At 34.4% G+C, this 15,380-nt stretch overlaps 1 protein-coding gene across 1 annotated transcript in view; it reads right to left on the reverse strand.

Moving 5' to 3' along the window:
• Window positions 1-15,380, reverse strand: part of CadN (neural cadherin) — a 527,291-nt gene that overhangs the window by 9,701 nt on the left and 502,210 nt on the right. Inside the window, exon 15 of the mRNA XM_077429937.1 lies at window positions 2,352-2,516. Coding sequence (XP_077286063.1) covers window positions 2,352-2,516 — 165 coding nt within the window. The remainder of the gene's footprint in view (window positions 1-2,351; window positions 2,517-15,380) is intronic.

Raw genomic sequence — 15,380 nt, forward strand, 5'->3', positions numbered from 1 at the left:
TCTCTATAATTTGTTTATCGATGTTTAAAATTGGCGAGGAAAGCGCATTGGGGTTTACCCGTTAGGCCTTCCTGATATATATGTGTGTATAAAAATAAAAATAATAAAAATAAATATAACTAATCTTCCGTATCAGTGATTCTTATTTTTACAAGGCTATTTTTAGTTTCACTTCGCTTCAATCGATCAGACAATATTCCTACATTCTACCGATCGGTTTGAAACTTTGCCATTTTGCGCGGTTTGGTCACCGATAGAAATTTAATTCGCTTCCGCTAGTTCGACGGTGAAAAATAATCGTAATAAACACGTTTATTTTATATAGACCTTTTTTCGCCTATACTATCTCCTAAAAAACTTCTAGTTTTCTAAATGTAAATTAAATTTTGTAGCTTTGTTTGGCGTAGCATTGTCGGCGCGGATTTGTCGGGTTACTATCAATATAAATATGTATGTATGTAGGATAAGAGTATTCACATTCGGCAAAAATACGAACATTTAAGCCAGGTAAAAAAATAAAATAAAATAAAAGAAAAATCGGCGCATCGTAATGTTATAGAATGAAAGGGGAGGAGCAGGAGTTTGACTTCAATTAAAATTGACGACATTATTTATTGTAATCCGCATAACGGCATTACGGCCGCCGAACGCGAAAACAGCCCTCGTCCCGTAAATTTCCGGGGCAATTCATCAGAGCGAAATCTGCGAAAGCCACCCCAGGACTCGGCAACCTCCCCCCCCTATTCCCAGCCCCCCAGTTACATCCAACAAAATATTCTATGATTCTTTAGCAAGAACAAGTCGCATTTATCATTCGGCGGAACTTTCGGCGAATACAAATCACGAGCGAAAGAAAGCCATGGGGTGGGGAAAGGGCTCGCGACCTGGGGTACCCCGCGGGACCCTCGATCCTTCCCTTTCAAAAAACCCCGTCGCCATGACCCGGAATGCAAAGGATGTGTGAAATGAATGGACTGCGCGAAAATATGGCTATTTAAATGGGGACCCGCCGAAAAGGTCCCACCTTATCAATACTATAACGCGAGCGCGACATAAAGGTTCCCTAGAATCAAATTGTGGAAATACATTTTATGTATATGTGTGTATGCGGCGGGGTACCAAATAAAATACACAAAAGGGGAAAAAAATCCTTGGCGAAGTTACAAAAACCAAGATGAAAAGTATTTCACGCGGTTTGCATGGATGTATGTAGATGTGTGTTCGTGCAAACAATCTCGACTCGTAGTGAAATGCGATATAAAAAACGTGTGAAGACTCTTCGTTTGAGACAATTGATTTTATTAATACTACCAGACTTATTGTATACGTAGATATGTATATAAATGTCACAAGTCTCACTTATATCTATATAATATTTAAGCATAAAAAAATATTTATTAATTCTAAATCAGTGTTTTTGCTTGGTTGATTTTACATTGCCTTGCCTTTTGTTTTTAATTCATTTTAAATTTAATATAAAATGTAATCTAGTTTTATGTGTAAAGTTGCTAGGTATATTCTGTAGTATAACATGTAATAGAATATGCTATAACTTTCGAAAAAAAAAATTTCTTCTTTATAAAGCTTTTTATTTTTTTTTATATTTTCAATTTTTATTTAGCCTAATAGATGGAAATATTCAGATGGAAATATTTTCGCAGGAATTTCGCCTCTATATATCCAGATATTGGTATATACCTATGTATATGTTAGTACAAATAAAATGAAATATTGTCTACAAAGCGAGTGCCACTCTAGACTAGACGTAAACAAAGTACATAGCTTCTGTTGAAGATTTTTTTTTATGAAAATATAATATTTTCAGATTGTATTCCAAAAATTTAATTATAGTAAATGAGGCGTTGGGTTGGTGAATTAAAATCTTAAATTTTTTAACCGGAAAGAGTGGGAGGACAATTAAAAACACGCTTAATAAATCTGTCGTTGACATTGCAATGAAGGCTTTCATAATAAATAGACGAAAGGATAATTACGTATAAAATTGCGTTTTTTTGTGCATAAATTAAAAATAATTAAGACGAAATAATTGAAAATTAAACAAGATTTTGTTTTGAAAAACAAAAAAAATTAAGACGTTCATGATATGGTTTCTGTGTGCAAATGAGTATATTTGTATACATATCAGATAAATCCTTCAATAGTTCTGAATCGGTTTAAATGTAATTGGGTATATATGTACGATATAAGCATAATGCAAACAATCTATATCTAATAAAATTAAAAAAATAAAATACATGTAAAAAAAATAGCAGCTACCTAAAATAAAAATAAAACAAGCACGAGCAGAATCGAAAAGACTTATGGGATTTTGTTTCAGGGTAAGATTGGACCTGAAGGACGCGTTTTGGGAGGTTCCTGTCGTCCTCCTCGGTGATCTGGGTCCTGTACGTGGGCCTTTCGAACACAGGAGGATTGTCGTTCACATCCTTCACGTGGATAACCACAGTGGTGTAGTTCTCTTTGAGGTTGTCCGAAGCGGCCAACCGCAGCTCATACTAAATGGGATTAAAATAATTAATTTCATCATAATTGCCAATCCGCAGAGCAAACGTTAATTCGGCGACAACAGCTGCAGAATCCAGCATCGCAAACACTATATACATATATATGTAAAGCTGGAAGGTAAGCATTATAATTAATTTTAATACAAATTAAATTACACAAAAACACGTGTGTCGATCGATTTTCGCTAATAACCAAGTGTTGCGGTGAAGCGGGTCAGAATGGTTTTCGTCGACATTAAAAATGCAATCTACCGAATCGGGTACATAGTGCACCGTGTGCACTTAATCGAAAAACCTTAATTATAAATGAGAGGGGATGAATATCGTGGATTCACCGGAGAAGTGCATCCACAAGCTGCGGTGGGGGATGGGGTTGTTTTCCGTTTGAACGTTGTTTGGGATGGTGTGTGCATACAAATTATGTATGTATGTATGTATGTAGATGCGAATGACGGGAAACTTTACTTCTGTACTTAATTGTATGTACATATATATGTATGTATGTACATACATATGTTCAACAAAATTCGTCGAATACTAGACAAACATCTGTGCAATATCATACGAGGATATGGCACTTTAGAACATACCAAGTAATCAACTCTTCTAAATTGAAATGTCGTACTTGAATATTTTTTATTTATTTTTATTTTTATTGTTACAAATCAATATACACTCGCCATTACAGATTTGCTCCAATGCGACGGGCGTACGTTAACGAAATACAGAATACATAAACAATCAGAAATACAGTATTACATACATGTACAATCAGAATATATAGCATATAACAATTAATCAGAAATAATAATCAAAGAGACATATATGGATTATTTTTAGATATTTTTTTTTTGTATACAATTTTTATACATATAATAAATACGAAATTATAGAGATGTCTATAGAGATATCTATAGATTTCAGATTACTGTGTATAATTATTACAAATTATACACAGGCAGATTTTGTATAATTTGTCAACAGGATTAGATCTAATACCAATTTTCAGGAACCGTTTTAGCAATGATCAGATAAAATTGGCAAACTCTGATAGAGAAACGATCGATTTGGAGTCACAAAACCCCCAAATCTAACCAGCAGATGGCGAGGACTCGAACCTTTGACCTCAGTGGTGCTAAATATATACGCTACCACTAAGCCAAACTGCTGGCTTATATGATCGTATGATCGTTTTAATACGTTTGGGATTTAAATTTAGAAAATTGTCGAAAAAGAATGTTTGATTAAGTCTACATAAGTATATCTATAACTTTCCATTTAATAACATCCTTGCCAAACGTTGACCCATTTTTTACTTTCTTAAATTCTTATCCTTGTTAAGATTTTTGTTATATGAACTTTTATATTTTTAATTTTCTAACTTGGGTTTCAATTATATATTACTAGTTGTTTTACCCGGCTTCGCTCAGTATTTGTAATATAAACAGCTTAAACATGGCAAATCTAATAGTATGCATATCCCCTAATTTCACAAATCAGGGGATATGCATGCAATCATTTGCTAATTTGTGGACATAAAGTTCTGCAGAAATGTGAATGCTGTAGTTTGAGGTCCATATTAATGTTTGTAGAGATTACGTTCTCTAAAGGTCTATATGAGTATGAAATTTAAGATGATAATTGACCAAATTTTAGAGTAGAAACTGTATATATTAATCTGTTCATATGTATTTATGTATATATGTACATATGTGGTTTATAACTGTTATGTAAAAAGTTACTCACTAACAAATAATGGCCGAATTTTGGTAAGGAGATGATGTAATATATAATATAATCATATTATAAATGAAATTGTGGAAATGTTTCGAATTTCACTGTAAGAATTCTCTATTATATATAATAAAATGGTGAAAAATGATGATAAACAGAGCTAAGCAAACTGTAACTGACCTGAATTGGCAACAATTCATTCATTTTATTACTTTATCTAATATACAAGTATACAAATTGTCGGCCTATAATGAAAATTAATTTACTGAACTATTTTATGAAATTGAATTATGAATGCCATTAAGAGGATTTTTTTTATGATCTATGAATATTAATATTTAGGCACGCCACTTTTTTTTCCAAAATCATAAGTAATGTTGAAAAATTACATACATACATATATTATATAAGAAGTACATATATTTTTTCTTATATAATATATGTACATTTAAGAAAAATACGCATACAATTGGCATAAAAAATATGTAAAACAATACATGAAATTATTTATTTCCAGCTTGAAGCCACCAGCACGCACCATTTCGTCAACGCGAGTTTGATTTTATTCAACACGATATATGTATGTATGTATGTAGGTAGCTTGCAACCCAGAAATATCGTAAAACTATTATCAACAAGCAAATAATTTATTGACATTCCAAATGTATTTTTTTATTTTTGCCATAATTCATTCGAAATAGTGTTACACACAAAGATTTCAAGAAATTTTTACTATGATTGATATTAATATCTCATTCGAAATAAAAATGGTGACGAGAAAGTCAAGCCCAAATATAAATCGAATGTTAAATTTGGAATTAAAACAAATTATGTATAATGTAGATATGTAGAATCAGGATGCAAAGGATTCGAAAAGATGCATGCAGATCAGATTAGACAGTGTTTATTTTACGGTTTTACTTCGGGCTTATCAAAAGGCAAGTGTCTCATCCATGGTTACAAGCTATGTAGGTGGAATACAAACATTCCTTCCATACACGCTCTGTACTATGCACTCTGCATGTCAAATCAGTCCCGGCCTTACACCCAATGGCGCCCTTGGGCAATTTTTTTTAAACACCCTTAGAGAAAACTTTCGCCTTTGGCGCTCTAATCTAAAATTTTGTATGACTTTTGGCGCTCTAATTTAAAATTTTAAAGCGCCTTTGGTGCATCATGCGGCGCCCTAACTTATTTGGCACCCTCGGGCGCCGCCCCCTCCAGCCCCCCCTAAAACCGGCATTGAACCAAGTCCTACATACATATGTATACATATGATTTGATTCATAGTTACAATAACGTACGCAAACAAAGGTCAAATAATTTTTATTAATTAACTGCTTTTAAGTAAATATACAGGAAAGAATCTATAGGCCTAGTCATAGCTAAAAAAGAGGTTAATGGTTTTAGAAATGTACCATATATGTATGTCTCATAATCATTTTTTTTTTTACCTTTTTGACTTCATAAACAGCATAGTTTAATGGTGAGCGTATAATGCTTAAGACTGAGAGGTCACAGGTTTGAGCCCTGGTTTAACCTGTTTCGAAATGATTCGTAGTAATTCTGCGGTACAAAATTCACCCATACACGCTCCATATTATACACCCAGTACGTTTAAAACGAAATCGTACGTGTATTTGAATTATAATTACGATTAAGTACGCAAATAAAGATTATTTCTTTTTGTAACCAACTGCTTTTATAAGTACACATAGAAAGAGTTCCATGGCTTTAGAAATGTACCATATATGTATGTATGTAAGTCTCATAATCATATTTTTTGACTGATAGCCAACAGCATAGCGTAGTGGTGAGCGTAAAATGCTTAAGACTGAGAGGTCACAGGTTTGAGCCCTGGTTTGACATCGATTGAAAAGAATCACACAGTGATTCGAAGTATTTCTGCGATGATTTAAACATATTTCTGCGGATACGTATGTCTCCTAGTCGTATCAGAGTATGCCAATTTGCTTGACTTTATTGTTGAAATAAAGTTAATGAGTCGACCGCGAACAATTTAGAGGCAAGAATTGGTATAATTTAGCTAGCAATTAGAAGACAACCCCCTGCTCCTTAATAAGGGATTAATTGCCGCCATAGCACAGTTGCGGAGACAGTAGCGGATGATAAACTGGTATTGTTTTCCGGTTAATTTCTGCGCACGCAACTCGTAACGAGTTACAATTTAATTATGCCTCGGATTGCTTAGTCGACACGGAGAGCAATCGGTACGAATTTATTGCGCATTATTGCGACTTGTTTGCTAAAATCCCACCCCAGCCGCTAAAATTGTCAACAACAAGTTAACCCGAAGCGGAAAAGGATTTCGCCAAACCGGAAAAACGGTCTTTGAACGCCTGAAATATCCTCCGTTGTTAAATTGTGTATCGCGTTAAACTTCTGCAAACTTCCCGCATACATTACGCAAATCTTGAAAAATGCCACGCTTCGGATACCCACATAATATGTATGTAGATTTCGAGAGGACGAAAACATTCGAATATCGAGGTGCTTGAGCACGAGGAACGTGTCCTCGTAGAAATCGGAAGGACCAAGGAAACTCGATTAGATAGCATCGTGATTGGGTACCGCTAGTGAGGCAAACATCTGCCACGTGTTTTGTGTATGTTCATGAGAAGTTTGCAACAACTTCTTGAATAAATGCATATTGCAAGGGTATGCAAATATTGACCGTGGTCGGTTTGCAATTCAATACGTACACTCGTCGTGTCGCCTAATAAATGAAACATTGAAAAGATTTGTAAAGTAAAAACTAGTTCGTCACGAAATGGGTTTAGAACTTCGTTGCACGATTCGTCTTGTAGGAATTTAAGATCGTTGGTTGCAGTTTCGTTGTTTGATTAGTTGCTTGTTTGCAACTTGTCAAATTGAACAAGAGAGCTTTTGCTGCAAAGACAAGTCGATTTTCCATTGAAAATAAAAGGTTGTTACTCTATTCTTTGGTTTGTATAAGAAAAAGTTGTGCCTAAGAATGCATATTTATTGCATGCATTTTGAATGCATATTATACTTTAAAACTGTATAAGTTAAGGAATCGTCAAAGGATTTTGCATTCAGCTAATCCTTTGTTGAAGTAGTAATTAAAATTAATAAGAGAAAAGAAAAGAGATTTTACAAGGTTATTTATTATTCCAATCTGTTGGATATGTAAATTGAATTCCATGAACATCTCCATCGTCAAAGAGCTGACAGTTTCCGACTTTTGATTTTGCAGAAGAAATCAGTAAGTTTCCGGATTCAATATTGAATATGGAGTGAGATACTCTCAACATGTAGAAAAAGGATTAGTTACTAATTTGTCTTTATTGCCAGGAAGTGGAAAATCTCAAGAAACTGGTATTCACCGGAATACCAGAAGGAAGGCAATTGGGAGAAGATCAAATCAAAGAATTTGCACAGAACCGGGAGAGGCAGATCCATCAGATCCCAGATGACAGGAAATGACCACGACGTCAAGCATTGAGCATAACCAGGAAGAAGTGCCAGATTTAAGATTTATTAACCAAAATTGAGTGTGGTAGGATCAATATTAGAAAATCTAACTCTTATATTGAGGGTTTTAAGTTTGGTAAGTAAAGATCTGGAACGGGTTGGAAGAAACAGGTGAGCTCAATCTGTGACTTGGATTCCATTTAACAAATCAAAAACTTTGTGTTTCTAAGACAAATATTTTAGACCGAAATTGTAGTAGTTGAAAATCAGTAATAGATTTAATTTCCAATATATATTATAGAAACTTTCGTGATTGGATTTGGTTAATATAATAGTAGTGGAAATGTCGCAAATTTGAGTAGCGTATTATGTATATATGTACATATGTATCTATATACGCATTTTAATAATGTTTTAGTAGAAAATTTGAATGAGAATACAACCGCTGAGTATTTGGGGATGTATTTCAGGGCGAAAACGAATCGAAACAAAGCCAATATTGGTCATGGGGAATATTTGAGGTGAACAGATAGATTTTCGTACACCGTTTGCACAATGATTATACATATCCACCATGTGTAAGTATTATATAAAGTGGGCGGCTGGGTGCATACTAACAAAGACCCAGTATCCAAGCTAAGCAAATAAATCTATGGCTCGTCGAGTTTCGTTATTTGCCTTTGTGTAGCAAAGAGACAGGTAGAGAAGGAGTCCTTTAGTGTGGTGAGGGTCGTTAGTATGGGACTTGTGAGTATGTAGGACTAGAAAAAGAAAGTCGGCTCGGACGGTTTAATTAAAATTTAGCATTTGGATGGAGGACCGGGAGGCTTTTGTTGTCATCCGGGGGGAAGAAAGGTGAATAAAGAATTGTGAAACGTTACTTTGTGGCATGACGGACATTTGGGAAGCAATAACTGAACTTTCGCCGTCGACTAAATCGAACTTTTATTTATTTTGTGCGGGCGAATGTTGTCTCACAACTTCTCGAATAGCAGGGGTTGGAAACCTGTAATGAGGATTAACAACAATAATGCGGAAATTTCCCAACGCTGAAGTAAATGGACGCAGCGCATTTTCCAACTTCGCTTTCAAAACACAATATAATAAAAAAAAAAGTTCCGCCTAACTATGGCCAACTCGTGCTTGTATTTTTAAAACTTCAAAAACACTTTCAAAATAAAACTTTGTCGTTATGGCGGACTTTTCACTATATAAGAACGAAAGGAAAATTTTTAAATTTCTTTCGCACCAAAGTGCGTTTCAACTAAGTGTGCTGTCAATTTTGATAAAATTAAATAAGAAACTTTACAAATTCCTTGGGAAAAGTGTGAAACAAATTTTTTGCGGAAACTAATTAGAAACACCCTGCAAACTTTCTGGTATACATTTTAAAATTGAGGTTGAAGATTCAGTCGTATAATAATCCAACTATTCGGTTAATTTTCGAGACTGGAGATTCGATTGATAAAGCTCCGTTTTAGAACGGCAGAATTTTCCTTCTCGGCCGATGAAAGTGCTCCCAAAAGATCTACAAAATCCGAAAGATCTGCCATCATTAGTATGTAGGTCGGAACATTATCGAAAGAACGAAACGACTTTCAGAAGAAATGCGACCGTTTCAAGGAGCATGGTAGAGGATGGGTGTGAGACAGATATAAAAATATATATATACAGACAGAGAGATAGAGAGAGAGAGTACCACCATAGTCCGAATAGAAAATTCGGAAAATGTTGCGCTTAATTCGCTCGACGATTTAATTTAAACGAGAAAATCTATTTTGTTAATTACAAAAGTAGTCCCAATCTCGTTTTTTCTCAGAGATGTTACGGCGTTTTCAACGCTGCGAGAATAATTTCACAAGTCGTTAAAGATCACGACCCACTTCTTTTTTGTTCTACGAGATTTATTACACATATAAAAGGGACGAGGGGGGGATGGATGAGTGTGTTTTTTTTATCAGAACAAGGAACGAAACATGTTTTGTAAGTTTGAGATTCTTTTAAAAAATATTCAGTTTTGGAAGTAAAATGCTACAACACACATCACTCGGAAACTGGGTCGAATGCGGACATAAAACGAAAATATGACACGGAGAAAAAAAATATAACAATATTTCACCCCTAAGCAGATGACGGGAGCGGTTGATTTACCGAATCAATACTTCAATATTGTAGACACACGTACAAAGTGGATATGTAAATTTATGCCAGATTCTATTAAGAGGGACGATCTTGTCGCAAAGCAGTTAGTTGAGAGGTTTAACGAGGCTAAAGACGTTATCGAGCAAAGTTATCTTAGGTCACTGCTATCTAGCTAGAAAGTGCTGACTTTCAAAAGCACAGCTTCGACGAGCTTTCGCAATCCATTCCATTCCGAGCAAGAACATTCGGCTTTATAGAACGTGCGAAAAGCAGTGTGAAGAAGAAGAACTACATATCCCCAGAAGCAGTTTATATGCTAATATCAAAGGAAAATCTGTGCAAATAAAAACAAGCAAAGATTATTATGAAGATTGAGATTGAGATATGTAGTGCTGTGGCAATATACGGAATTGAATTAAGCAAGAAGTACATAGGTACCGATTGAACGAACAAACAACAAACAAACTCAAGTACCAAATACCAAGTCAACTCCTGAGTATGATAGAACAATAACAGTTGTCTAAGTTGAGTTGTTCTGTTAATTTGACTCTACCTTTAATCGTGTGCCAATAAACGGAATTTATCGCCGTGGAGTGGGTTCGAATTAGTGGGGTTTTGAACGTCGTATATCAACGGTTTGCCCGGTGGCTCCGGCTGCAGGATTATCGCAACAATAATTTGTGAATAGAGACGGTTATTGTGAACTTTACACAGGAGGGTTGGGGTGTGCCACACCCCTACGAACCGAGACCGGAACGGCAACGCGACGATCCACAGATGCTGCAGACAATCGGAAACCGGATGTGGAGAACGAAAAAAAGAAAATAGCAAATGACCCAGTGGCTTGTAATCGCGTTATAGTTCAATACATTGCAGAAATGGGGTAAATTTTTCAATAAAAAAAACTATGTAGTTTTATACGATTTTAATTGAGATTTATTACTGAATTACACTGTTCGACAAATGATGACTTTTTTTTGGATAACACACGAGATATGACTTTTCTTATAGATTTATGCGCAGTAAACACGAATTTGGTAATAAAAATGTTGATTGGCTCGAGATTCGGAGATATACATATGTGTTTTTTAAATCGCGCGATTTTTCTATATCATGATGTTATTCGGTCGATGTCTCAAAATCTGTCAATTTTTTGTTCAAAATGAATATTGGAATCTATAGTCGGATATTTTATCTTTCATTTATAATACTTTTCAGCTTTCAAATCTCTCTAAGTGGTCGTCCAGTTCAAATCAAAAGTCAAAAGTACGTATTTTTACTTGGGATTTTTTCCCACTGATAATACTATTTTATATTGAGTATTTTCTATTGAAACATGTTTATTGGGATAGTGTTTTGGCCACACTATTTTTTGTTTTCGTTTAAAAGGGTTAATTGGAAGTGTGCTGAATTTTAAATCGGTATTATTTTTTTATTTATTACCAGATTCGTGTTTAATAGGCATAGTCATATCTCGTCTCTGAACCATTTTTCGTGTCGAATTTTTCGTTTGGTATTAAAGAGTAATAAAATGTGGAATTTCCATACAAAATATCGTTAATGATTTTCTAGTTATATAAATGAGTCACTTTATGAATGTATGTATATTTGTAGAAAGTTACAGAATAAACGAGCTGGAGAAGAGAAGTGTAGTTTTGATACACGTAGTACTACTAGAACTACTAGAACTATTAATGAATTTATTATGCAGAACAATTACTATAAGGAAAGTCAAATGCAAATTTGTGTACGAGACTCGAGTAGAAATCGAATATGTTATATAAATATAATATAGAGACAATGTTTTATATATAACAGTCATGGGTATGATAAGCAAAAGTTTCAGTAATGTAATAAAATCTTGTAAATTAATTAAGTACACAGGATGATATTTTTGTAAATTTCACTCGACTGTGTAGTATATCTGTTTGTTTCAGATACACAAAAGCTGAAAAGCACAGCTTTAAAATTGAAAACCAAAATTAAATTACGATGTAAATATAAAATTACCGTAAAGTGATATGTATTTTGGAGACATTTTAACACAAATTAGAATTCTAGGATCATTAAAATGAAAAAGTTGACATAGTTTGTCCAACCTTTTAAATAAGAGAAGAATCTGAATAGAAAATTAATATATACTTTCCAAAATTATTCCATTATTTTTTTCCTTGCTTCCGAGCGACACATATACATAGTATTTGACTTGTACCTTTGTATATAAATAAATTTATATATTATATATTTTGAAATCATATTCAAACAGTGGTGACCTAGTGGATAGGATGGTTTTTTTCAATTTGATCAGGAACCGTTTCTAACTCTAATAGGAAACGATATTTAAGTCTGACCAGCAGCACTGCAGAAATACTTTCAGACAAATTCCTTTCAATCGAGGTCAACCCATGGCTTGAACTCGGGAAACTCTCGGTGGTTAGCATAAAGTCAACCACCGAGCTATATTAAAGTCTTTATTTTATTGGTATTCTAATAATTAAGTGTTAGTCTGTAAGGAGCGATGGTCTGGTTATCAGTTGTGCAATTTGTCGCAGCGATAAACTAAGTAAGTACGTAGCAGATCTTTCAAGACTGCAAAACGTTGTACATAATATGTTAAACAATGGACCAGACGCCGTGATTTATTACACTTGGTAAATATTTTGCTAACTCCAGTATAGTTATTTTCCAAACGACTTCAAAATGACATTTGATAAAAGATTTTTCTTAATAAAACATTCTTTGAAACCTTTTGAAGCAGTTAACTTACTAGCTACAATACTATGTAGGCAGCGATCTCTACAGCAGATAATTCGGGCAATTTTGTCAAGTCAAATTACGGTACAAGTTTTGAAGAAACATTTTCTACATGAAAAGTTTTAAAAAACATACAATAAATATAATTTTTATTATTTTTTTTTTAGTACCATGAAATACTATGACTAACAGTGTAAATATTCATTATGCAATGTATTCCGACTGGCCAAATTTTTGAGAGAGGGAGGGGATGATGATTTTATTGAAAATAATCATCCCCTCAACAATCAAGTTAGATAAATTGGTAAACACTAACAGGAGACTGTCGATCGGGATTAAAAATCATCCAGATCTTGCCATCAGCTTAGGGGCGGAGACACAGAGAGGCGCGCGTGTTTTTTTCAAATACCTTTTAAATATATTTAATTTAATATTAATATTTAATTGTTTAATATGAAAAAAATTATTAATTAATTAATTAAATACATTTTCAATAGACGGTGGTAAATTTTCTCTGCCAAGCGGAAACATTGGTAGGAAAGAGTATATATAGAAGAATTTTTTCTTTTGTTATTGTATTCGTATATACATTTTGGCAGAGGTTTAGCTGTGACTTACATATGTATGTCGAATCGAAACGACTATTATAGTACGGCGAGCGTTATCTCAGACAGACAGACACACAGACAGAATAGCTGTATTATATATACATATATGATAATATGATGACATAATTCGAATCGAATCTTAGCCAGCAGTATGACTCGGTGGTTGGGCTTTTGCTTAGCACCGAGAGGACGCCGGGTCCGAACTCGATTGAAAAGAATTTATTTATGAGTATTTTCCGTAATGCTGCTGATTAGGCTCGGATATTTGTGACCCCACGTCGATCGTTTCCTATCAGAGTTTGCTATTTTTTCTGATTTCATTGTTGAAACGGTTCCTGATTAAATTGGCTTAAAACCTTCCTACCTACTATGTCCCCACTATATGATTATATACACTATGATAAATGTACAATAAAAAAATATGTTCAAATTCATAGATGTCTCGTTAATTTTGGGTCTCCAGTGTCTCGTAATTCAGCGACTTATGTAATAAAAATGCTGCATTGTTTGTAATTGACCAGCTTGATATATTTCTATGTAAAATATGTATGTATTTAAATATGTATAATACGTAAAATATAAAGACCGTGTATTCAGTATATTTGGAGATATAAAATAAAATATAAGTTCTGGTTACTCGCTATCCATCACAGTGCGGCAAGTGTTGAATATTGTAATATATATGTATGTTGAATAAAAAATTGATAAAAAAAATATGCAAACAGCAAACAAAAACGAGATCACAATGCTGGTAACACAGCGAGGGCAATACATAGAAACTACCGAGCACTACCACAAACCTTATCAAAAATATATGTATGCACAGCAGAGCTGTGAATCACCCTGTGCCCTGCGCATGTAACCACATGTGTCTCGCACTAGCGTTACATTTTCATATTAAAAATCTACATCCGGGAGTTCTCAACTTCCGCAAGTGCGGCAACTTTCACGAGAGGGCAACCACGATGTACATACATATGTACGTATGTATGTATGTACATAACTCCCGACCCATCCTCCAGAACAGTGGTTCTTAACCGGTGGTGGGAGAAGGCATATCAGGGGGTGCAGAAAGCGTTTCGAACAAATTAATTTTAGTTTTGTGATATTTGAAAACCATTTAAGTATGTAATATTCGATGACATCGATTTTTTTTGTGACGAAAGCGCAATAAAATTATATAATTTATGGCAGAATATCGCGTCAAGCTCTCTCCTCATTTCTCACAACTAATAGCGACAGTTTTCTCAGAGTTTGTACATCGTCGTCTCCACTGTTATACTGTTTACAATTGTTTTTGCGACAGTGGCAGATATGTACATAGCAAAAAACTGCTGGAGACTAGCATGTGGACACACGAAAGTTGGATTGCAAATGTTATTTACACACAAATGCATACTTAATTGTTCAGTGATTAAAGCCCGAATAGGATTTAATGGTCACACAAACGTAATATTTTTTCTCGCAACATTTTGAAGTACATATAATTATTATTTTATACGTTCTTTCTAATTACTATTTATTAATTACTAGTTTTTTACCCGGCTTCGGTCAGTAATTGTAATATAAACAGCTTAAACATGGCGAAACTAATAGTAAATATTCTTTTGTTTTTTTTACGAATATATTAGATGTATTATATATTATACCAGAATCCGGTGGCCTCCCTGGCGCCCTCGCTCCCGGCGCTTTCGCCCTCGGAGGCTTCGCCCCCGGAGCCTTCGTCTCCTGGGCCTTCGCCCCCTGAATCGAAAAAAAATCGAATCGGCGCCTATGAATCGAAAAAAAAAATCGAATGTGTTGTATACGAACCAATGAACCAAGATTACACATATGAATATATACATACATACATACATATATGCAAAGTTTCTTTCGAAATTATATATTAGATTATTTAACCGTAGTAAAGACCGATTATGACTGGTCGTAGACCGATTATGTTGGTTACGGATGCACTTGTACAACAGAAAAATATGGTATACAACGAGCTTAATGTATCTTATGTTCCAAGATGTTTTCAAACTCCAATCTTAAGCCATCAAAGTTTTTAGAACATTGCAACAATGTGCATGGTGGTGAAGGTGCAGGTCATACTCTTGAACATCTTGAAGTCAAAGAAGGCTCGATTTGATGCCAGTGGTACAATCACAAAATTATG

The sequence above is a fragment of the Arctopsyche grandis genome, chromosome 4, assembly GCF_051622035.1.
Source record: "Arctopsyche grandis isolate Sample6627 chromosome 4, ASM5162203v2, whole genome shotgun sequence".
NCBI classification, from domain to species: Eukaryota; Metazoa; Arthropoda; class Insecta; order Trichoptera; family Hydropsychidae; genus Arctopsyche; species Arctopsyche grandis.